Raw genomic sequence first — 26,342 nt, forward strand, 5'->3', positions numbered from 1 at the left:
TACACACACACACACACACACACACACATACACACACACACACACACATATATATATATATATATATATATAATATGAATATACTGCATTAATAATAATAATAAAATAATATTAATAATAACAATATAAAAGGCCTAAATTTAGTGTCTTATAATGCTAACGTCCCAGGCATAAATATCTCAAAAACCGATCAATGGATCTGCATGACATTTTCTATATTGGTCTGTCACGTTCCAAGAAAGAAATTAAATTTTGGTGACGATCCGGAGCAGGGTGTGGATGAAGACCATTTAAAGAGAATCGTCCCAGACCAGATCAACTGATAATGAACCTTTTTTGAAGAGTTAACCAAGTTACAAGGAAGAAATGATATCTCAAAAACCCATTAATGGATCTGAATGATTTTTGGAATGGCTTGTCGTGGTCCAAGGAAGAAATTAAATTTTGGTGACGATCTGGAGTGTGGTGTGAATATGAGGACCCTTCAAAGGGAACTCTTAAGGACCTACATATCTAAAAAATGATAAATGCATCTAAAAACCTTTTTGAATGCTTCGTCGTGGCCAAAGAAAAAAAGTACAGTATGCAATTTTGGTGACATTCCGGGGTAGGATGTGCATGACCCTTAAAACGGAACATCCTGGACTTTAAAAGCCGATCAGTAGATCTGAATGAAACTTTCTGGAATAGTTTGTCATGGTCCAGGAACAACGATTAAAGCTCTCACTGGCTACCGAATCGTACATAACTAAAAACGTGTTAAGTTGTTTAGTTGATGACGTTAGCTTTGTAAGCGACAGGTCCTCGGCTCGGCAAGTGAAGTTCGTTTTCGTTATCATCGTCATTATTATCAAATAAATTATTACGAACTTTATAACCTATCCAGTGGCGGATTCAAGGCGGGCCCAACCTTAGGGCTGTCAATGTATTAATTTGAAAATTTGAAATATTTAAAGTAAGATGGTTAAGGCAGGCCACTCGTAGTTAGGTAGTCTAACCCTTGTTGCATGCAGATATAACTATCATTCTGTGATGCCATTTTTTCATCTCAGATCGATCTTTTGTCAGGGCCCATCTTTTCCAATCATTCTAGGACGTTTATTGCACACTCTTCAAATGGTAGTAAGGCGTACGAAAGAACGTTTATTGACATAGGGCCGGTCATAGGGATAGGCCCTAAACGATGTAACGTCTCTTAACAATCTTTAGCATAAACTGAAGTCTTCTATGAAAAATAATTCAATTCAATTTACTGACGCTCACCAAAAGTCACCAAGGTCTATTATCAGCAAAATTACAATAAAATACACAAAACGGATCTAACAATTATATACCCATCAATCAAGCTTGGTATATGTGACAGCCTAAAGAAACACTTATTTTGCTTACCAAGCCTTTTAAAACGTTTGTGAAAGATGCAATTTATGATTACAGTGGTTCCTCCTCATTTGTTAATATTATTTTTAAAAATGTCAAAAAAAAGAAGAAAACTATAGGCCTATTCTAATTTAATTTTTGAAAGTAATTCTGGCCATCTAATTAAATGATCGCGTGATCCAGAGCTTTTAAACAACGCCCATCTAGAAGATATCAAGATATTCTAAACTGAAAATGAGCAATAAATCGTGGGGTTCAGAGCGTTTGAACAACGCCCACTTACCCGCTCGTAATTATCGTTCCCCCTCCCCCAGTCGGGCAAATCCTGAGTCCATCCCTGTTCTTTAATCGTTTAATAAAAAAAGATAAAAAAAATATTCCAAACAGGAAGAACAAAAATGAGGTTCCACCGAGATTTGAACTCGGATCGCGAGATTCAGAGTCTCGAGTGCTAACCGTTACACCATGGAACCGTATATAGTACTTAAAAGAACAGAATAATACACGACAATTTAATAATAGAGGTTTAGTAAAATGACATTCAGTGAAAACAAATACTTATCAAGATACTGTATATCTTTCTATTTCTATTGATCGATCTTTTGAAAGAATCAAAAAGTTAAAAACTTTCATTATTTCACAGAACAAACATCAGTATTCAAATAATTTGCAGACGTTTTACCTACAAAAAATAATTGCTGGCAAAATTAAAGTGTAACAATTTACACGATCTGGTATTAAGCCCCATGGTCTAGGCCTTAATAAAATTGCTAACTTTCATTCAATAAAGTTTCTTAAATTTCTAGATTTTTCTACTGAAGATTAGCACGGACGAATAAATTGTTCGCTGTGGCTGGAGGTCCGGTACCGGATCCATTATTTTCAGGTCTTAAATATCTGGTACCGGATCCGTTGGGGAAGAAAAACCACAATTCGTTACGGGGAGAAAAATGTACATGTATCATTTTCTACATAGGCCTATAGTAGTTTCTAAAAAATCGATTATAACCACTTGAAACCCCCTGAACTTGTCATGTTTTTCGGGGCTTCGCATTCAGGGGCTCTTAAGGTGGGCCCGACCAATCCCACTTTTTCTCGTAGGGAACTTCGACCGAACTGTAGGGAAAATCCTGGCGCCACCCCTGCCTCAGCCCCAAACATGTTGGGGCTGAGGTGATCTAGACCCTCCATCTGTGAAAGTCCCTACCTGGATCTTCCACTGGATTATCCGTTTTGAGGTTGAATATATTGAATAGAATACTAGTTGTATTAAGTCTGCCATAGGCCAGGCCACGCCTACTCTCATCATACGTCGTAAATCAAGGCAATCATCATTATTTTTTATAGGCCTAACAACGAAATTATTTCTTGTTAAACTAATAATAATACATACATCCAAGCAAAATCTGTACCGTACTACATGGTTTTATGATAGTATTCCAAGTATCGAAATGCACGCCATCGTGTCGGGATTCAATATTTCGACATTAATTATGTCATCATCAGGAGATCATTCCTGATGATGACATAATTAATGTCGAAATATCGAATCCCGACACGATGGCGTACATTTCGATACTTGTGGAGTACACTACTATCTTAATATTCCGAGATTAATCAGTGGACCTTTCGGTAGTAGGTTTATAGAGGGCGGTATGGAAAAAAGAGAACAGTGTAATGTTCAAGTATGGACCGTTCGAAAAGGCAACACCTTTTATCTGTTATTTGTTATTTTTGATGTACAATTCCTGAATTAAGAAACAATCGTATTGGGCATAATTCCGCCATAATATAAAACAACGTCTATAAAGAGGAGCCTGATATTTCTGCAGACTCTAGGATATAAACGTAAGTATTAAAATGAGGGAAGATTGGGGTGGGGTGGGGGTGGAGGGGTTGGTCCTCACCAACCCATGATATAGGCCTACACATTAAGAAAAAAATAAAACATGAAATAAAAGTGAACATTAAAGCAATTACTGATATTTTGGCGTCGTATAAGTATAGAAAGTGTTATTACCAATTTATATTTTAAAGCCAGACTCCGGAGAATTTTTTTGTTGTTGTTGATAGATCTATGCTGTAGAACTGGGTTTTCTAAGACAGTACACAGAAATCATATTTGACGAAAAACTCGGGAACAGTTAAGAGTTAAAAATTTTTGAATATTTAAAAGCTTGGGGAAAGGTGAAAAAGGGGTGGTTACGCCCCATTTTCCCCAGTTCTTAAAAAATGAAAAATATGTATTTCCAATTTATATTTTAAAGCCAGTCTACAGAGTGAAAGAAATTGTTGATATGTTGTGAACTGATTTTCCTAAGACACAAAAAGCATATTTGACGAAAAACTCGGGAACAGTTTCTTTGAATATTTAAAAGCTGTGGGGAAAAGGTGGAAAAAAAGGGTGGTTGGTTACGCCCCTTTCCCTCAGTTTTTAAATATTGAAATATGTATCTCATTAACCATTCCGAAGTTTTTCTTCATTATGCTTTTTGTGTCTTAGAAAAATATTTGTAAGGCCAATTTTCAGGGCCAATTAATTGTAAAATTACGGTACGGTAGCATATCAATATAATTTACAACTACATTTAAAAGATAAATGATTGGAATGTATTTATAGACAGTACCGTCCATACGGGAGATAATATATTTTTAAAATAGCATTGTATGCGTCATGCAATGATCATCACATGCCAGATCGCCATGTGGTAGATGTCGTTGCAGCAAAACGTCCATATTCTCGGTGAGGAAGCGGTCGGCTTTGGTTGGCTAACCTTTAACTGTTGACCTTGGAGTGGTGCGCTACATTTACTGATTAAATGAGCCAGACGTTTGGCACATGGTAAGTAAACTACAAAAATAATATAATTTTAAAAATTGTGTGATTTATTTAGCGTGTAATACTGTCTATACGCACTTATTATTCATGTTTTACTTGGGAGCTTGTGTTTGTGCTCCTCGACTATTTTCGTAAAATACCCTTCGTATTTATTCGTAAAAACTCGTAGTCCAATAAAAAGACAATGATTTTGGCGCCGTGCCCTATCGGAATATGTTCGGGTCTGTGGGAGAGTTCTTTCTTGTGTGCGATAGTGAAAATACCGAAGCTGAAGGTCTTTTAAAAATTGGTATATTCGGGCAGGTTAGCAATATATTCTATATGATATTATTAAACTGAATACACTTTTGCATCTATGTAAAGTATTGTTGATCTGTTCAGTAGAGACATTTTCGGATTACACGTAAATAAGCAAAATAAGTCCTGGTTTTCAGTCAGCATGTTATCAAGATGGCCGAATTTACACACAGTTCATACAAAAATGCATGCTATGTTTACAGTTTTTATTCTATTTTGAGCCTTTTCTAGAATATGACTAATACTCGATTATGTGTTACATTTGCAGTAACTTACCAGAGTATATTTAAATGCATTTTTATCTTCATAACCATCAATAAATTAGCAATTTGTTGTAGCAAATTCAGTTCTGTTTCTGATGCAGTGATGGTTGATGTGAAACAGCCTTGAAATGTGACATGTAGCCTAGCCTAGGCAAAATATCTTGACCATTTTTACCCACAGTCTTTGCTTTTACACCTCTTTTTACATTAATTACATTGTTGCTTTAAGTAGTTCAAACAAATATCAAGTAGATTTAGCATACATATTTTGACAATACATTTGGAATTAATGCTGTAGCCTGTGTAATTCTGCTTCCTCAATCAAAGTACGCTCAATTATCAAGATGGGCCTACATGGTCGCATGAAAGAGTTCTGGCTTGGGCCTACTGAATATTTCGATAATAAATTAATTGCTAGCCTTGATTTTGTAACAACATTCATATGCTTATACTGAAGCAGTGTGTGTATTCCTGACCTGTTGTGGCCATTTTGAACAATGAGCTGTTTCAAATGAATTCGACAACCTACAGTACCTACTGTAGGTACTAGGCCTAAAAAAATACAATTAAAAAGAATTCTTTGAATGTGGGTATTACCTAGCTAATGATTTTTTAATGTGTTTCAGTTTGTAGTGCAAAACTTTTTTTTTTGTAGAACAAATATGTCTTTTATAGAATTTCCAACTATTCTATTTAAGCCTGCTTGTAAATTAACGCTGTAAACATGTCTGCATTGTTAAGTTTATTTTCTGACCACAACGTTCGAGAATGTTGGAATAACAGCGTTTTGTTTGCTTGGTATTTCCTCATTGTTAATATTGCTTGTCTGTAACTAATTTGTGAGGTGGTCCAAAACTTGAACTGTACTATTTTTATAGGTATGGCATACTGTACAGTATTTTCACCTTTGAGTTGTTTTGATTTTTAATACCTTAAAAAAGATTCTAATTTTTCTTTAATTTGTTCTGATGTATAATGTTTATCTACATCAGTCAATGGTATAAAGTATGCTATCTCAAGTGGTACTGTATTTTAAAAGTAATGTTAAAATGTATGTTGTGTGGAGTGTTATCAAATTATTTCCCAATCCAAATTTCTTGGTTTCAGTACATACAATACACCCCCTGTATTACTGTAGACCGAATTTGTCACCAAATGTTGGGTATAACATCAAAACACACTGCTAGGTGGTAGTTTTTTAACACAATATTAAGCCTCTGTTCGACTGTTTTAAACTTTCTCAAACTTGATTTGTACATTTTAACATAAATTAACTTATCGGAATGCCGTGGTAAATGTTTGTAAATCAACTCCAGGAATTTTGACCCGTTACATTGAAGTGGGAGTGAAAGAAACATCTATGGAAAGTTTTTTTCACACAGTGAGCATAGCCTTGTTGCGTAAACATAGGCCTAGGCTGACAGTCACACAAACAACATTCTTTTTACTCATTGGGCATTATAGTCAAAAGAAACATGTATTATTCTACAGTACAATTCAGCAATTTAAGTTTGTCAAATAGTTTTAAATATTCCTTGCAGAAATTTAAAAAATGACTGACAGTATTTTATCTGAATGTGAACCTCTAAATCAACAACAGTTCCCTTAGTCAGCGCTGGATGTTGATGTCGTGCGGTAGAACAGTCCCAAGTGATGAGTGTAGCCCCCTAGAAGGCCTCTCAAAAGTCTTCATATTTTTGGTCTGAATGAATATGTAAATATAATCAATCTTTTAATCTTGTGAATCTGTGATTCATTCAGAATGCATTGTATGTTCTATGTGAACTTCATTACATTTTAGACGAATTAATATACACCACTTTTAACTCAGCTGAATGCATAATTATGGCTCTGGCAAATGTTTGTTTCTATGCCCTCTATACAAAATCGTGATGATGTCATCTTTGGGGACTTATTCGGTCTATCACTGTATGAGACATTTTTAAGCAATTTCTTAATGTGTAATTTCTATCGTGCTTGCATTTATACATTTAATTTTGTTTATTTGTTCCAGGTAATAGCAGCATATTTCTACAATTGATATGCATGGGAACAAATTCATCTTTGCAAACATCAGTTGTCGATACAGTCACTAGTACCAATGTGAACAGAATGAATCCTGGTGACCATCGAAACCCATTGCCACCAATACCGCCACTCTACAGCAGTGTGGACACATCACAACGACAGACGTACAGTCCATCAGGAACGCACACGATGTCATCGATGTCCACATACAGTCAGAGCCCTCAGGGTTTTAGTCACATTCCAGTTAATCCTGTACCGGGTCCTCCTTATCACAAGATAGCACAGCCCCTTCATCAGCAAGATTCCACCCAACAGCCTGTATACTCGCAGTATTCTCAGGCATATTCACAGGGTCCATTTCCACCACAATCATACCCTTCCCAACAGTATTATCCTCAACCATCTGGCTACCAGCAGCCATATCCTGGCACCATGCATCCCATGAGTCAACAGTACCTTGCCCAGCCAATGTCGTATCAACAACCAAGCCAAAGGTATGATCAGGCATATAATAGGCCATTCCCACCAGAACAAAGGTCAGCAATCCCTGGCTACCCTCAACAACCACCTACAACTCAGTCAACTAGTCACCCAACAGTACAGCACCCTGTGCCACAAATGGCAACAGCTCAACCAGTACCATATCAGCCCTATCCAACTTACCCACCAACTTCCCAAAATGTTTCAGTCTCTGGTCCTCCATCAAATGTACCACCAGCTGAGACAGAGGAAAATCACAGTGAGAAGTTAAGTTCTCCACCAACCAATCAGGTGCAAGCTGAAACAGCACAATTAAAACCATTACCAGTACATCCACCAGATGTGAAAGATGATGAGAGTAATACCACAAACCAGACTTCTGAAGAGGAACTTAAAGACCTAGCTGAGAAGTCTACAGATTCTGGAGACAACAAAACATCACCTTTTGCCCAGAAGAAAGAAACTGTAAAGGCTGGTAAGACTGCTGTTAAACCGCAAGCTGTTACCTCTGCCGTTGCTACCTGCCCAAGTGGAAACATGATGCCGGTAGTAGGCTTTGACGAGAAACCTTGCGAGTGGCTAGTTGGTGATCTGGTTTGGTCTAAAGTAAGTGGACATCCGTGGTGGCCATGCATGGTAGCATATGATCCAAATCTTGGAATATATACACGTATGAAAGGCAAGTGCATGAGAATTTTATTTTTATTTTTATGATCAAATACAGTAGGGTGAAATGGTGACTTCAAATGTCTACATCTCTTTTAGGAGTTACTGTGTTTTTGTTTAACACTATTTAAATCTAATTAATGGATCCTCTGGTTACTTTAGATCAATCATTCATTTGGAAATCCATAAAATCTTTTGTGGAAGCAAACACCTTAACAGAGGTGAATCCAACCTTAAAGCTAATCTAAGGGTGTATTCGAAACGCTGTTCCTGTGTGTTCACGAACGTGACGCAAACCCGAGAACCAATTCTCGAGTTTCAAACGGCCAAGAGCAGTTTCTATGACAACGTTTTGTATCAATATGGCGTTTACTGTCCGATCGCAGGTTTGTCGCGCAAAATGAGAAATTCTATACACATTAATTACATTTTCACAAATGCATATCTTCCCTATCAGTTTCCCCATCAGCTGCTATTGCCCCCATAGTAGTATCCTTGGACATTGGCAATAATACTTAAAAAAGAAACTTACTTGGTAGGAGAACCTGCCTCCTCCGCCACGTTTGTTCTTCATCACACCCACTATCAAGGTAGTGTGAGTTTTGAGAACAAGAACACGTTCGCGAACGTGTTCCGTGGTATTCGAGACTTCCCAGAACGTGTTCTCCGACTGTTCCTCATTCGCGAACAGCGTTTCGAATACACCCTAATATGCTAACCTACAATACTACTGTATGTACTATTTTCATATTTTATTTTAATAATTAATAATTCGGTGTGTATATTAAATATACAGTGACATCTCCAAATTACATACCTCTTAGTTACAAACTCGCTATCTTCGAAATGCGATTGCATTTAAAAATTCTCTCATAATATTAAATGCTTATTTAGCCAAAAAGTATAATGTTAAACCAATAAATAAAACTTTAAGCCGGCATAGGCATAAAAATTTGTCAGAGGGCTGAAGTGAATTTTTGATGTAACATCGAGGGTCGCACCCAAAATTTGATGGTTTCAGTGTTCTTCCAAAAAACCTTCATGCACGCTTTTATACCACTTTATTCTCAGTTTTAATATTACTTTTTACAGATGATCGGTGTCGGGCCGTAGAAAAACAATGTGTTTTTTAGCTAAAGAGGCAACAGTCTTGAGTGTTGGTGGGCCGCACACATAGGGTTTTTAATTTGTTTCTGCAGGCCGCAAAAAAATTCTTGTCGGCAGCATGCGAGCCGCAATTTTCTCACCTGTGCTTTAAAGCCAAAATATAAATTTTTTTTCAGCTATATATTTAAATCAGTGGGAAAGCTCACTGTTTGTTTGTTGGTGAACAGAAAAATACAGTAACACTTTAATTATTACGTACAGGCGAGACTTTTTATACCTTGTTTAGCAAACACGCCGACTGCAAATATTGATGATTTCGAATAAAGTAAAATTTTATTTTTCGCCAATTAGCGCACCCGCTGCCACGAAAATGTGGAAATTTAAAAAAAAAAAAATTTTTTCTTTATTTTTATTATGCTCTCCAATGCCTTGAATATATATATATATATATATATGCCTTGAGTAGATTTCTTCCTAATTATATAAATTTGAATCATTTAATAACCATCCTATTTTACATTCACCAATAAAATTTTATATTTATTTTCTCCTCCGTCTGAATGGTTTTAGCAAAACTATTTGTTAAATTAGAAAACAAATTATAGTATGCGAAACAAGGAATAAAAAAATCTTGCCTTATTTGGAAGTCATTTAATGGAATACAGTAAATCACAGGTACAGGCAATTTTCTCTTCTGTACCATGTTGCAGAAAATAGTAAAATCTGATATTTCATGATGGAAATTTTCTTTTTGCCCTGGAACCTTGGATCCTATTTCAGTTGTTAAACACAGTATGTCCTAATGTAAGTAACACTAGGCTTAACATCACCAATAAGATGCTACCAGGAAATTTCAAATGAATTATAAATTTGTTGATTACAAACGCTGTTCTGATGGAGGGATAATTAATTTTACAGAATGTTAAGGAAATTGGTTTGAATATTTCAGATAAAATGTGAATTATTTTTAGAATAAATTATTTGCGTCTCTAGTACCTTTCAGATGTCTTAAGAATCTAAAAATAAGAATGAACCTACTGTAACATGTTGAATCTTTCCTTATGTATGTTCTAGGTGGTGGTGCAAAAAGCTATAGGATGTATCATGTTCAGTTCTTCGGTCAAGTGCCAGAGAGAGGCTGGGTTAGTGGAGCAAGCATGCGCAAATTTGTTAGTAGAGAACAGTATGATAGCCTTATCAAAGAACTTGTTTCTAAAATCAAGAATAAAACTGATAGACAGAGAGTTTTGCAGAAAAATTCTCTAAAGCCAAACAGGAAACCAGCTTGGGATGTTGCCGTCACTGAGTGTGTACGAGCTCTTCCAATGAGCAGACATGAAAGGAAATTGAACTTTACTTTTAAATATGAGATGCCCAAAGCAGGACTAGGTAGTGCAACTACCGAAGAGATTGATATTGTGTCCCTTGGAGACTCTCCGAAAATGAAAGCAAAGAGAGCCTATAAGAAGCATCAGGATGATGAAGCTGCTGCTGTTTCTACGGCGATTCCATTGGTGCCAAAGAAATCGACTAATGAGAAATCTCAGGAAGAGAAAGAGAAGACGTCTGATGTGGAAGACTCCACTGTGGGTCCGGCAACCACACCTGTAAAACAGAAGCGGCAGTACAGGAAGAAACCGAAAGTGTCCGAGGATGAATTGTCATCCGAGGCGGAATCACCTCGGAAGAAAAAAAGAGGTCGTAAACCTCAACCATTTCATGAGTACAGCAAAGCTCATTGGGAAGATATTTCCAATGAGCATCCAACTTTAGGTAAAAAAGAACTTTATACTATCTTAGAGGAAAAATGGGATGCACTGCCTGAAGATGAAAAAGCACAATACCATAGTACCAAACCAGCCAAGATTGGCAGCGAAAAGAAGAGTATGTATACATTCCTTTTAAATTTTTCCCGAAATACAGTACCGCCACGAAATATTGCAATTTTACCTGCGCGCAGGCTTCGTAGATACATCGTAGCCTGATATAAACAATCTAAGCAAGGCTACGTGAAGCGAACCTACGAAGCAAAAGCATGTTATTTATTTGTATGTGCAGAAAGACTGCTGTAGCTTACTGGAATAAACAATGTATTGCTTGATAATTTGTGAACGAAAAACACAAGTTTAGACCGTTAATTTAAAGTATGGAGCTGTTTTTCAATAAGAAAAACATACACTTGACTTCATGGGAGTCTCCTCTACCACTCACTGTCCACGACAGGAACTTGTTTGTACTGCTGTATTATTTTGTATTATTATTAATTAGCCTAGCTTATTTTTTATTTACAATTATTTTACCTCTTTTAAATGTCAAAAAATGATGTCCTCAATGACAATACACACATGTGAAAAGATTGTTCATCAAATAATATTTAGTAGTCTTGATTTAGTAAGATAAATAATAAATATAAAGGAAAATTAACGTCTGTTGGTTGTAAAATTACCGAATGTCATGTGGAAATCCCAATGTAAAATAAAATTTAGTCAGCATCAGACGTCAGAGTGCGCGCCAATCAAAACGCAGTAAAGTGTGTTAAAGGTTAACCCCGTGGCAAATGTTAAAAAGCTGTGAGCGACAGTGAGTAAAAAACGAAGTAAATGCTGTCTGGCATGACTAGCCTTAATTCGGCAAGGTAGTGATTTCTATACTTCCATTTAGTATTGGATCGCTTTGCAGGTTTTGCTTCAAATTACGGTAAACAATAAACAACGTGATCTGTAGAAATCGTAGTAATTTGTACATGATTTGTCATCAGTAATATTATTTAAAAGAAGAAAATTCCTACTACCAGAACAATAATATCTGATCAAAATTCTCCGAATTTGAAAGTTTACCAGTATAATTACTGTCTGCTCTCCGCCTCTATAGGGGAAAATGTAGGCCGTACGTAGGCCTAAATGACATCGAAATTCAAACATACTGAATGCCCACTAGGATACCTAGCTAGCGAACTAAACACAGTTTTAAAACATGATCGATCTAATAATAAGGTAGGATATAACAAAACAATAAAGTTCTAACATTGTTTATTAGTAAATTGCATCGTGTTGAAAGCTGGTAAACTATATTTCAATATTGTTTATGCATTGTTTATCAGCTTGACGATCCAGCCTACGATCATTGCAAAGCTAATTAAAATAACAATGACCTTTGTAGTCGTTCGTAGCTACGTTCAAAACGTACCTACGAGCAGGTTACGTGCAGATACGAAGCGATAATTTATGTCTGTACTGTAGCTTTTATTTTGAATGTATTAACAGACTAGAGAATAGCACAAAAAAATGTTTATGTAACTTGAAACATTCTTTTTTGGGTGAAAGAGGTTTTAAAAAGATTTTCAGATACAATAGTGCTTGGCTTCCAATTCCATGTTCCATGGTTCAAATCCTGTGATTTTTCTCAACAAAATAAAACATGTTACACTTCCGAAGCTATGTAATGAGACTTAGTCTGCAATAGTTGCTTAGTATTACAAGGCCCCTGAATATTAGCTGACTTAATATGTTTAGCTGGAATGGTTACCCTCTATTATTATGGTATGAAAAAAAATAACTATTTAAAATCTAAAATTCTTTTTTTTTGTGCAGGAAAGCAAAGATCGGATGATAGTGATGGCAAGCCTTTGACTCCTACTAAACGATCTAAGAGAGAAACAAAGCCGTCACTCAAGATGCAAGAAGCAGACTTTGATAGCATTGGATTTTCACCTGAAATGGCTAAAACTTTAAAGGTATTGATTTTGTGATAGTTTTCTTTTTTCTTAACATTCAAAAAAGACTATTGAGTAACAATTCACTGAAATCAAATTATTCCCAGTTCCCACAGAAAAAATGATGTTACACACATCTTGTGCATGTTAGGGTAAATGTAACATGTCCTCTGCTACATTGCGACTGTGATGGTGCATGCTTGTAAGATTAGAATGTGACCCATGTAACAAAAAACAGATTTGAAAGAAATGCCAGATTTGCTTTGATCTGCCATATGTTCACTCTTGAACTTAATAAATGCAGAACATTCACTTTTTCAAATTCATTTGTTGTTTGTTTTCCAGTTTCCTGTCATCTTGCATATTTCAAATCGTGTGTCAACCGTTTTCTTTTTAACTGTATTAACCCCTTAACTTGAGAGGCCCTTGATCATCTTTAAGATGACTAAACAAAGAAAAAAACCATAGCAAAGGCCTGTAATGCTATCCTGCTGTGATATATAGTAAGAATCTGTGCACATGCACACTGGGAGCAGCTAATGTTTTACTGCATCATTGCATTTTGGGCCTACTACTACTGTCTGCATATCGTTTTGTACCGACTTTAGCAAGTTTTAATTTTACTTGAGTGAAGATATGGTAATTTAATAGAAATATCAGCCCTCAAAATTGGGGAAATTTGCAATATTAATTATGTTGGTCAACCTATTAATAAAATAAATTATTTTTATTTGTTTTTTAAATATTAAGTTAGATTATCTAAATTCTTGTAGTCTATTTCGTGAATACTTACCTGGATAAACCGACTAATTTCCCCGTTCCTGATATTCATGGTGGGGGGCCCGGTTCCTCCGTAGGAGCCGGCTTGGTAGGGAGAAGGCTGATGTTTTTCGCCCACGAATGGGAACGGCTGTCTCAAGATAGCTGGACCCTGCAGACAATATCCTGTGGGTACCTGGGCCCCCCCCCACCATGAATATCAGGAACGGGGCAATTAGTCGGTTTATCCAGGTAAGTATCTCACTCATAGACTACCAACATCACAATTAATTTGTGTATTTTTATTTATTTACACAGGCTAAAGAAAAACAGAATAGTAAAGAACCTCAAAAGGAAACAACAAATAAACAAGGACTAACCAATACAGGGACTCCAAAAGCTAAGCCCAGTCCAACACCGAAACGACAACAGAAAACGACTCCAGCAGCCGATACCACTCAACCACCAGCCACTGAAAGCATTCCTCAAAAAGACACTGTCATTCCGGCCGATGTCATTACATATGACCCGTCAAAGAGAAGCAAGAAAAGGAAATTAAAGAAATTAAGGATAGACTCTGCTCAAGAGGTTAGTTGAAGATTATGTGTGCAGGGTTGTGGAGTAAATGTCTGGGGTCATGAAAATGTTACCTCATCCCCATTCCCCCTTTCCCATTCTCGATAGCAATTTGAAGTGTAGTCTTGTTTGCCATATATTTTAAGCCGGGCACTCACTCCCATGATGCGTACGTAATGGATCATTTTTAATGACGATTCGATGACTGCCATCAGCAGACGGCATCCCTGTTGTTTAGCGTTCACCGGAAGCAGAGTTAGATTCGTTGTATGAAGTGAGTGCCCAACTTTTAAGCCGGTTTTACACTAAGCAAATGTATTTGCGGAAATCGAAAACGTCAGTTCATTGCCATTCACATTTCTATCGGAGTTTTCGCTTCAGCATACCAGTAGTTTGAACTGTTTCTGCTTTTTGCGAAGCGAAAAAATGCGCAACCAATCACAGCTCAGGAAGCAAACTTGCCTAGTAAACCCTTCTTAAGGCTCTGATTAAACTCATCTTGAATATTCAAGATTGCCAGGTTCGAAAGAAATTCCTTTATGAATGTTTAGTTTTTCTTGAAATATTAGTATCATTATAGCCAGCGTGTATTATGATTTCTTTCCTTTTTTAACTTAGTCTGGTCACTTTCAAATAAACAAAAAGTTATTAGTTTTTTTTTAGTTGTAAAAAAGAAAGGATTTTTTGATATACAGGCTGATGGTCAAGCAACTGAAAGCGAAGACTCTCCTGGTGTTTTGGACCCTACCACCGAGAACAGCAACCCTGCCAGTGGTAAACAATTTTTCTTCCATTCATCCAAAGAAAAACCATAAAGCTTGCTAAACTAATATCTGACATATTTTTTTTTATATCCAATACTAGGTTTATTAAAGAATCAGGGTGTCACAGTATAAAGTAGAATATTCATTGTCTTTACACATTGGGTCTTTTAAAATTTTTCTAGACTGTCTTAATTGTAAAAAAAAATTTTCTACATATAGACAAATGTATATATTGTATAAAGCTAACACAAAGATACTGCATAACACATACTTCTTGGTCCAAGATACATTTTTATTGATGCTAAATGCAACAATCTTATGTTTTTGATGTGTTTTAAATCTTCCTTTGAATAACTTTTGCATAATTGTTGTTGAACATTTTTCTGAATAGTTGAGAAATTTTAAGCCATTGTCTTTCCAAATGCTTTAAACTTGTTATACATATATTGACAGCCAAATTTAATGTTGATGTTTATTTGTGTAAGAATTTAAAGTTAACATAAACATTTTCCTGAAATTTGTATGAAGGCTCTATCATAGTTCAGAATCAAAATTGGTAATAACCAAAACAGGCAAGGAGCCTTATATAGAGAACTTAACAAGTTACCTATAATTTCTCATAGTAGGCTGCATATAGATTTCTGAAGCATCTTTTTATAATTGAAGGAGTAAATTTAGTACTTCACATAAAAAATTAAAAAATCTCTACCTTTATTCAAGCCACTTCCAATTTCTGTAATTTTACTAAACTAGTACTGAAAAATAAAAACAGTAAATATTTCAATTTGGCATTTACTCTCTAACTTATGGAAGTCACTAGTGAAATGTTTTGCTGACATGTCTCATAGTTCCCAGAATTGAAATTTGACATGCTTCTATAATTGAATTGTATTTAAAATTCTTTGTGTTCCATTTGTTGAACAAATTTCACCTTTAATGCCATTTTAACGCTGAATCCATTTAGTTTATCAATATCATATTTATTTTAAATGTGTTTTAAATTGTGTGGTTATTTGTTCTTTTGATTTGTTAGTAATTAGATGATTTAAATATTTAGGTATGTTAAACTTTAATTAACTCAACTTATTTTTTGAAAGTTATACAAAGATTGTTATGTAATTTTTGTAGTCATTGCTAATAATACAAGTAACAAACATTCAGTATAAGATAAAGTTCCTGCAAGGCATGTGTTAAATTACCGCTACTCTAGAGAGTAGCCCATGTTGATGCTTGTTTAGTTGGAACAGATTTTGAAGAGATATTTTGAGTTGTGTGATGCCCTCAAATCCAAACTCTGGTACAGTACATAAAATATTTTGTGAAAGTCTATTAAATATTTTTCCTGTTGAGAAAAACCTAACGTGTGGCGTGTTATTTATCTGATAGATAGCCAGTGTCATGGCTGTGTAACTGTTTAACATGCATGCCTCGTATTTCATATAACAATATAAGTAGTAACAGAGTTTGGAATTGTGTATCACTCATTGAAGGATATATAGCATGTTATTTTCATCTATTTCGTTTTTCTTTACTAAAACCATTTATCTCTACTTTTTATTATGGTACACATTCCTCTTTTAAATTAAGAACCTCTATCATATGATTTTAAAGATAATCTTATTTATAAATTGGCCTACAGATAGTTCATCTCTTTTCTATCATATTATTTAATAACTCATTTATTCAACTAATATTTAATAGTACTAATAATAACACCTATAGAGTAGTATCTATTTTAACACTTTGACAATGCGACACTTTAACCATGTATATAATATACGTACGGTAGAACCCCCTCTATTTAGACATCCCTATTAAGGGGACAATTTTTCAGGCACTAAAAGAGGGAAAGCTTATCTTTTAACACTACGGCCAACCCCCTATTCAGGAGACACTCCTATTAAGGGGACACCCTTTTTGGTCCCAAAGGTATCCCCTTAATAGGAGTTCTACTGTACTATTAAATAAGACAACACATAAACTGTGATTTGCAAAAAGTCCATTACTATTAACATTTTAAATACAATTTTTAGTGTGACCTATAACTAACAGCATTGTCTATAATATGTTGGCTGCCGCTTGCGGTCCTGCATTTCCTTGCACAAGTTTCTTGTACATTTCGCAGTTAAGTGAAGGAATATGAAAATGGGAAACAAATTTGTGTGTTTTACCCAAGCTGCAGAGCAACCAATTGAATCTGCACTGGAAGAATACATTCTCACTAAACTGTAAAGACAATTCTGAACAGCATGGCATTCTGATTTGCTATTCATATGTAATAAAACAAAAATAATAATTGTATATTTTTGCGTTAAAAGAAATTGAATTAGGACTTTTCTAGAATTACATGTGCAATACAACAACTTAAATGTTTCAAATAAAAATAAGTCATGCATTTGCAGTTTTTTAGTCTAGTAAAAACTACTGCATATTTATGTGCAAGTGTGGGCAGCAATACAATTTAGCCAAGGTAAAGTTGCAATTCATCTTGGTCAGATAATTCCAAAGCAAATACAGCTTTACGACAACACTTTTGGCAGTGCACGTAGCAACATTAAAACCAGGCACACACTGTTTCGGCTTGACAACGCAGTCAAAGCAGATTGTCTTTAAGTGCATTCTGTTTAGAGTGCCATGAAATAAAATCTCGTCGGCTGACAACCCATGAACGCAGTGTGTGCCCGGCTAATTATATGGCAGCCAACATGTTAATCCGTAACACACATGTACAAAAATTACCGTTGAAGACATCCATGTGTTCTTCAACAGGGTCGAGTTCTAGTGACGAGGGCGTAGTTAACGGCAAATCCAGCAGTGGTGCTGGAGCTTCCCGTAAAGAGAATGTATGCCAAGTGTGTGAGAGAACCGGTGAACTGTTGCTATGTGAAGGAAGCTGCTGTGGTGCTTTCCATTTAGATTGCATTGGGCTCAGCGTCATGCCAACGGGTACTTTCAAATGCGACGAGTGTATATCAGGTAAGTATTGAAAACAGATTACTTATGATGTAGGCTGTGAAAGCAAAGCTAATTAGTCCCTTGCTATTTTGTACAATATCTCTGAGGTTTGGCACAATATCTCTGAGGCTTGGCACATTATCTCTGAGGTAGAGCACATATCTCCAAAGGAACATAGATAATATTAAAGCTGGTACAAGCTCGTCGCAGTATTGTCTGTCTACGGTTTTTTTAATGATTTCTGCCAGACAGTGTTTGATAAAATATCAGCAAGTTTCGGTCATTACCTTGCTTTTGATTGCTTTACAGTACAGTATATAATTTGCTATGCAAAAAACCTTTCATATAAGGGTACAGTACAAGGTACCAAGTATTGTGTCTCGCTTTCATTTGAACCTAATGATTCTAAACTTGTCATAAATAACATTGCTATAATATATTAATACATTATTTTATTCTCAATTAATGTTTTGTACAGAAATATTTTATATTGAATTGAATTTTATTAAATTAAAAAAAAAACTCAGACAGAACATGTGGCAATAAAGTATTGATCAATTAAAATAGGAATGTGAAAACCATCGAACAAAAACATCCATCAGATTTAAGGGCCTACCCAGGCAATTGTGGTCTTATTTATTGCAGTGTTAATTGAAGAAGAAATGTTTTCTCCTTATTTTTTATTAAAGGCTAAGAACATGATTATAACTAAATGTATACAAAGTAAATTCATTTAAATATTGAATTTGATTGTTCAGCTAAATTTCTTCGGAAATATTATGTTAAGTTGGATTAATTTTGTTTCATGTTTCAGGTGTTCATTCTTGCTTTATATGCAAGAAGGGTGACGATACAGTGAAGAGATGTAATGTGTCAGTTTGTGGCAAATTCTACCACGAGTCGTGCGTTAAAACATTCCCCCAGACGCGTTTTGATAACCGAGGATTCATCTGCCCGCTGCATACCTGCACAGCTTGTGCTGCCGAGAATCCAAAAAATCCTAAATCATCAAAAGGTATGTTATATTTTCAACCTTGTTTAAAACCATGAGGAAATATTAATAGGAACATCTGTTCCGATATTTTTTTTACCAAGATTTGTTGTTTTTAGAAATTTTAAATTTTAGAAAGTTCAAATTTTCAGCATCTCGGTGTGGTGAGGGTAAGCCTATGCTACAAAGTACAGGGCTAGGACTAGGTAGGCTTAAGCGTTGCCATGGGAGCAAAATTTTGTCACAAAATTAATGCTTTACAGAAGTTACCTTGTTCACTGCAAAGTATTCATATGAAGTAATTTCTGAATGAAAACATAACCTATAATGGCCAAGACGAGTGTTGTTATTCTTTTCATAAAGATAGCAAATGCTCCCCCAATGATCAAAAAGTGAGATTTACTGAACAAGCATGCACAGCTCAAATATTGTAACTCCGCCAAAAATGATTGATATTTCCTGCTTTAAACTTCGTTTTATGTCAGTTTATTAGTTTGAATTTTTATCTTAGCTGATGTAATATTTTATATTATTTCTAAAGACTTTTATATACATTTTAAAGTGTTTTTGTAGTTACAAACAATCGTCATTGCCACAAATTGGGTTCGTATAATCAAGAGTTCATAAATGGGAGGTTTGTAATTGGGATGTTACTGTACTATAATACACTACATAAGTCTGGCATAGTATTATTTTTATTATTATTCATTGCAGTATCATTTGTGAATATGATGAGATTTGTGTTTGTTTTCAGGGCGCCTGATGCGATGTGTTCGCTGTCCAACAGCCTATCACTATGGCGATGCATGTATTGCAGCTGGCAGTATGGTCTTGGCCTCAAATGCTATTGTTTGCAGTCGACATTTCCAACCAATCAAAACTCAGAAGCATCATTCACACGTTAGTGTCAGTTGGTGCTTCCTATGTTCTAAGGGTACGAGAATCTTTGTTGATCGTAACAGATATCTATAGTAATGTGTATATTGAGTGTTGTAGTAATAATTTTGATATTTGTCTAGCAAGGGTATCCACCAAACCTAAAGCCTATGGCGCTTGATGCATAGACATATCTCGTTCAGTAACTTCCTGCATTCCTAAGGGTCTCTTTTTCTCTTAGCTACACGAAGAACTGGTACCAGCTACTTTCGTCCACAAAAATGAAATGTAATTTTTTTTTTTTTGTAGGGGTAATGTGCGAACAGTTGGTGCGGCAATTGCAATTTGGTCCCCAAACCAGGCCAACTGCTGAGCATGCAGACTGCAGAAAAAGCTGCAAATGATGCGTTTTTGATAACTATCGTTGCATGTTCAAATGAAAATGTATATTATAAATGTAAATGGATTGAACTGCGTGATGGTCATGGTTTGTGTAAATAAGCCTCAACAACAACACATTGTTAAATTTATAAATTTTTGGGTTTTAACCACAGGCGGTAATCTACTTTGCTGTGAGAGCTGCCCTGCTGCATTCCACCCTGATTGTATTGGTTACACAAGCATTCCAGAAGGACGGTGGTTTTGTAGGGATTGTACCAACGGTAAACGTCCCCAGTATGATGATATTGTCTGGGTCAAAGTCGGAAACTATAGGTGGTGGCCTGGAAGGGTGTGCATTCCAAGGAATGTGCCTCACAATATCCAGGAGAAGCCACATCAAGTTGGAGAATTCCCGGTTCATTTCTTTGGTTCAAATGACTACTTCTGGACACATCAGGCTCGTGTATTTGCTTTTCAAGAGGGTGACAAAGGTAGTAGGGATAGTACAACTTCCAAGGGAATTGCTGCTGTCTTTAAACTTGGTAAGTATTTGAAGAACTTAACGCACAAGAAGATAAGCAATTTTTAAACCATGAGATGTAAAGCAAACTAAGACACAAGAGCACGGAAAGCATTATTTATTTATTATCTTTTATGTAAATATTTGTTAGATTTAATTTCTGTTGTATTAATGGCATGTTTTAAGTGTTGGTTGTAGAGAAAGGCGAAGAAGGAAAATTAAAATTAAAAGAAAAATTTAAATAAGTTAAATATGTTACTGAACTCATATGAAAAATGATACATTAAGTAACCTACCTATATCATTACTTAATATGTAATATAAGAATATATATATTAAATAATATAATATATGAATTAAAAGTGGGACAACCCCCATGAAAGAGAAAAAAGAAAAAAAATCTTGGTAGGTATTTGTGTATCATGTTTTGTAAAAATATATTTTTGATCGTGTTTTGGAAATTTTGTTATTGTAAATGATATTTGATTTTTAGTTCCTATGCATGTAATGCAATAGGAACTATTGTAATCACTCTGTCACATTTCTTTTGTTTTTTATTGTGTGTAGTATGTGTGTGCGTATGTGTGTAGACATTTATGCAAATGCGCATGCGTCAAAGAAAAGTTTTCCGACATTTTGTTTTACATCGCGATGCGGATTTTCTGCAGAGTTCAGTCAGTGCTCACGCTAACCGATCGGCAAGTCGGCATGCGTGAACCTATTTTGGTTTTACGGCAAAAAAAATCAACTGCTGTGGCATAGGTATTTTGAAGAAGGCCTAAAATAAAACAAAAAGGTTTTAATACTTGCTGAAATACATCGTTTTTTCATTTAGATCTCCATTTTTCACTAACTCCATGCGACGTTTATTTCTGTTGTATGAGTAGTCCATAGAGCTATTAAACAACTAGAGTGTTGACAAGATGGCGCAGGATTGCAGAGTTGTGTATGTGTACCATCCAAGATGGCCGTCGTAGTAAAGCGCCACCTTCAGGCTTAGTATACATATTATTACATATTAATAAGCCGTCTGACTGACTATCATTTCATTAATGATAATGAGTAATGGTAATAACAAATTATTAAACTATTGTAGTCAAAACGAGGCCAAGTGGAGCATCTTATTCAAAAATAAAGTACCAAGGAATGAAAATTAAAATCGTGTACATTACAGATTTACGGAACTCTGTCTATTATACACATCTAGATGTGTATAAGAGACAGGATCATGATCGTGTATTTGCTTTTCAAGAGGGTGACAAAGGTAGTAGGGATAGTACAACTTCCAAGGGAATTGCTGCTGTCTTTAAACTTGGTAAGTATTTGAAGAACTTAACGCACAAGAAGATAAGCAATTTTTAAACCATGAGATGTAAAGCAAACTAAGACACAAGAGCACGGAAAGCATTATTTATTTATTATCTTTTATGTAAATATTTGTTAGATTTAATTTCTGTTGTATTAATGGCATGTTTTAAGTGTTGGTTGTAGAGAAAGGCGAAGAAGGAAAATTAAAATTAAAAGAAAAATTTAAGTAAGTTAAATATGTTACTGAACTCATATGAAAAATGATACATTAAGTAACCTACCTATATCATTACTTAATATGTAATATATGAATATATATATTAAATAATATAATATATGAATTAAAAGTGGGACGACCCCCATGAAAGAGAAAAAAGAAAAAAAATCTTGGTAGGTATTTGTGTATCATGTTTTGAAAAATATATTTTTGATCGTGTTTTGGAAATTTTGTTATTGTAAATGATATTTGATTTTTTATGACTGTATTACAAATTATACTTAGGGGCAAATGCCACTGAACATTTAACCTACCAACTAATGTTTTTTTTTCCCCAAAGAAACCACATAGTGTACCAAAAGTTTAATAATTTTATTTAATATATTTTCTAATATTTCCTTCTGTTGCAGCATTGACCGAGGCAACAGCACATTTTAAGGATTGGAAGGCAATGAAAGAAAAACGTGTAGCAAAAGACAAACAAGAAAATGACAAGAAACCAGCCCCATTTAAATACATTAAGGTAGTTTTCCATCCATGACCATATTTCACAATTTCATTATTTCTTCCTTGTTCATTCAGGTTATATACTACCTCATTGTTAATAAGATCAGCCAGTTAAGCTATACGACTAATTTTGAAATAGTGGTCCTGTATGTAGAATTAAGTCCATTTTAATAAGCCAAAACCTGACTGTTGAAAATTCTCACTATGTTTGGGCAACAATTTATTTATTTTTTAAGTGGTTAAAAGATTGAGTTTATTAAAATGTAAATTAAGGATAATAGCTCTTGATTACTTTAGCAGGCAAAATAAAATTAAAGATAATCTTTATTTTTTTAATTTAAAAAAAAAAAAAAACTTTTGAAGTGGTTGTCAGCCTTTGAATTTAATCATTTATTATTGTTATTGTCATATGTATATAATAATAATAATTATTGTTGATATTTTTATTATTATTACTTTCTTAGGTTAATAAACCAGTAGGTAAAGTGCAAATGCCTACGTTTGATATATCCCAATGTCAGCCGTGTGAATGTAGTCCAAATATGGAGAACCCATGCGGTGAAGGCAGCGATTGCTTGAACCGTATGCTACAGATAGAGTGTCACCCGCAAGTGTGCCCGACAGGTGAAAAATGCCAAAATCAGCGCTTTCAAAAAAGACAGTATCCAGATTCCATTCCGTTTAAAACCGGGCCAAGGGGCTGGGGACTAATGACAAAGGTTGACATTAAGAAGGTAAGGAAATATGTTTAGATATGATTACAAGGAATATAGATACATGGTATGAGTGGAGAGTTGGTAAAATGATAACAAAAAATAGTTTTTAATTCAAAAAATTAAACAACAAATTAACAAGACTGTCTTATTGTGCGGATTAATGTTAGTATATTTTAGTAATTATAATATTAGAAAATAACCTTGTTGGTTTACAAGCCAATTTTAACATCAAACTTTAATAACATTATACAACCCATCCATCATTGATTTTGTGATCTTTTGTCATTACATTCTTTCATGATGTTGTTTGCCTCTACAAATAACCAACTTACATCTACGAGTGATCAGGGCTGAGTTGACCACGCATGTGTTCAAATCTCATTAGCAAATAGGTTTACTGAACTTCAAGAGGCCTGTAGCATCGTTTTGCTATGGAAACCTGTGTTATTGTTCAGTGTACACATTTTGTCTAATATGTCCACATTTCATTTTTAGGGTGACTTTGTTAATGAATATGTTGGAGAGCTTGTAGATGATGAAGAGTGCCATCGAAGAATTAAGAAAGACCATGAGGAGAACAACACCAACTTCTACTTCCTTACGCTGGATAAGGATCGTATCATTGATGCCGGACCAAAGGGTAACATGTCAAGATTTATGAACCACTGTTGCTGGCCTAATTGTGAAACTCAGAAGTGGACAGTCAACGGTGATATAAGAGTTGGCCTGTTTGCTACTAAAGACATTAAAGCAGGTAAATAATAAAATTTTAAATATTCATAAACTCTCAAACACATAGTCTACATTTTGTGTAACATTTGCATTTATAGTAAAAAATGAATGGAATTTTATTGAATTGTGCTTGTTTCGGGCAAAATTAAAGCTAGTCAGATGACTGTTCATTTATTCATTCATAAGTCATTTATTTACTTCCATAGCAGAGTACAGACACAAATATGTATAAGATGTGATTTAAAAGAATTAACATATATTTGCTATGGAAGAAAGCATGATCCCAAGAAGATGAAGATCTTGTGATGGACATGCCTTAAAGGAAATAAAATTTATTACAAACATGTTAATCTCGTTACTTGTCTTCCTAGCCATTTTCTTTCATAGAAAAAACATGGCCGTCATTGACTGATTTGCATCAGTTGACATAACATTGCCAAGCATTAACATAAGAAAGATCTTACTTTAAAGAAGTGCTCCTCAATTATTCATATATTTATTTTATTTTATTTCATTTTTTATTTTGTTAAAAAAGCTCATCATATGGGCAGGGTTGCTCATCTCCTTGTCAGGTCACACTATACCTAATGTACAGTGTATACCTGATGATTACCCAACCACCTCTGAATACGAGTAGAGAGGATATCTTGTAACCATTATTCTATGCAAACTCTGGGGTTGTTATGGGATGCCTGTATGGTACCATTGAATAACTTGCAATGGCATTATTGAATTCACCTTGTAAAGTGACAATGTTGTTAGTATTGACTTACGACGTCATCGATTGATGACGTCTTGCACCCTTAGTTTTGGTGTCGACAGATGATCTTCAGATATTTCATTGTAAATATTGGAAAGTTTGCATGATCCTTTTTCTCTATTCATGTGGTTTGTGTTGCTTCTGATGTGGATCACTTCTCTCATCGCTTGTTGCTAACTTCCCAGTTTGGTATTGGTTCAACAAAAATGCAAAATATTTCTCCTTAATGATCACATTGGAACCAGATCAATTTGTTTGTCAATCGTCCTTATTTAATACCTTTCCCTAGCAGGTGGTGCATAGATTCTGGACCGATTAGCCACACCCACTTCAGTCCACCATGAAAAAATATATATATATATGATGCTATGTCACTTGCCCGAGAATGACACTGTCTTTGGCCTAAAAAATTGTTCTATATATTTTTCCCCTGACAGATGTTACTGCAACTTCCCTGGAAGTATTTTTTGCCATAATGCTTGAAAAACTAGTCTAAAATTGCACATCAGTAATTCCATAGTAATGATGATTGTGTTCCCTTAGGTTCTGAACTGAATTTCAACTATAATCTAGACTGTCTGGGTAATGAGAAAAAGAAGTGTGAATGCGGGGCAGATAACTGCAGTGGCTTTATAGGCGTACGTGCTAAGGTAAGGCAGTTTGTTACCCCCATAGCATCTGCAATAGAACTGAGAGTGTGAGGATAGTACCTGTTACAGCACACCTAAATAGATCCTTGTCATTTGATTGGTGGGTTTTGTATCACGTTCCACTGTACATTTGTTTATAAAACAAATAAAGAATGTTTTCATTCGTTGAAAGGTTGAATGTTCCATTCCACTCAGCTCTAAACTCGTGAAAATATTCTTCCTATTGCACTCATAAACATTCAATATTTGTATTACTAAAGATTATGGGATATTATGATCAGTTATATTTTACATTTTTTCTGTATTTAAGGTACATGCTAAGAAAAAAATTGAGCCAATAGTTGCAATAATAATAATTCTAATTACATCAGTTATAATGAAATGTAGTTAGATTAATATAACGCTTTATACCTGAACGATCTCAAAGCACTTGAGGTGTAGACTAGGTTTTAGAGTAATTTGCTTCTTCCCTAAGGGTCTCCTAATGTCTGAGCTACCCGGTAAACCGGTACCTGCTACTCTTGCCTGTCCACATTCCAGAGGCTAAATGGACCAGTACACTTTGGTAACCCCCTACTAGTCTCAAAAGATGAAATGGGTTCTTCAAGGTGTACATGAACCAAATTGACATGTCGACAAGGATGCGAAGCCCCGCCCACACGTAAACCTTAGACAATGTCGGCTAGACTTACCGAGTTGGCGAAGATTTTCTTTGCTATCAACCTTCTTTAAGAAATAGAATTCAGGGTAGGCGGTATGCAAATGAATCATATATTCATAGTTTTATCTATTTCATGGAACATGGCGGGGAAATTGTTGTAAAAGCCTCTGTATTTCGCTCCCAAAGGAAGAGGGAAAAGC

The 26,342-nt window shown here is 35.1% G+C and overlaps 1 protein-coding gene and 1 non-coding gene across 2 annotated transcripts in view; one reads left to right on the top strand and one right to left on the bottom strand.

Annotated features, from left to right (window-relative positions):
- Positions 1 to 1,778: 1,778 nt before the first annotated feature.
- Trnaq-cug lies at positions 1,779 to 1,850 on the bottom strand. Its single transcript has one exon. It is a non-coding gene; the product is annotated as a tRNA-Gln (tRNA).
- A 2,530-nt stretch (positions 1,851 to 4,380) lies between these two features.
- Positions 4,381 to 26,342, top strand: part of LOC117123606 (histone-lysine N-methyltransferase NSD2-like) — a 25,978-nt gene continuing 4,016 nt past the window's right edge. The window contains exons 1-14 of the mRNA XM_033269599.1: positions 4,381 to 4,519; positions 6,791 to 7,963; positions 10,132 to 10,941; positions 12,648 to 12,790; positions 13,847 to 14,116; positions 14,800 to 14,878; positions 17,638 to 17,844; positions 18,638 to 18,838; positions 19,569 to 19,748; positions 20,245 to 20,613; positions 22,527 to 22,639; positions 23,088 to 23,357; positions 23,835 to 24,093; positions 25,375 to 25,481. Coding sequence (XP_033125490.1) covers positions 6,823 to 7,963; positions 10,132 to 10,941; positions 12,648 to 12,790; positions 13,847 to 14,116; positions 14,800 to 14,878; positions 17,638 to 17,844; positions 18,638 to 18,838; positions 19,569 to 19,748; positions 20,245 to 20,613; positions 22,527 to 22,639; positions 23,088 to 23,357; positions 23,835 to 24,093; positions 25,375 to 25,481 — 4,149 coding nt within the window. The 5' untranslated portion in view covers positions 4,381 to 4,519; positions 6,791 to 6,822. The remainder of the gene's footprint in view (positions 4,520 to 6,790; positions 7,964 to 10,131; positions 10,942 to 12,647; positions 12,791 to 13,846; positions 14,117 to 14,799; positions 14,879 to 17,637; positions 17,845 to 18,637; positions 18,839 to 19,568; positions 19,749 to 20,244; positions 20,614 to 22,526; positions 22,640 to 23,087; positions 23,358 to 23,834; positions 24,094 to 25,374; positions 25,482 to 26,342) is intronic.

Source organism: Anneissia japonica, unplaced genomic scaffold, assembly GCF_011630105.1.
Source record: "Anneissia japonica isolate Jap-2015-1 unplaced genomic scaffold, ASM1163010v1 scaffold287714_len2871179_cov188, whole genome shotgun sequence".
NCBI lineage: Eukaryota > Metazoa > Echinodermata > Crinoidea > Comatulida > Comatulidae > Anneissia > Anneissia japonica.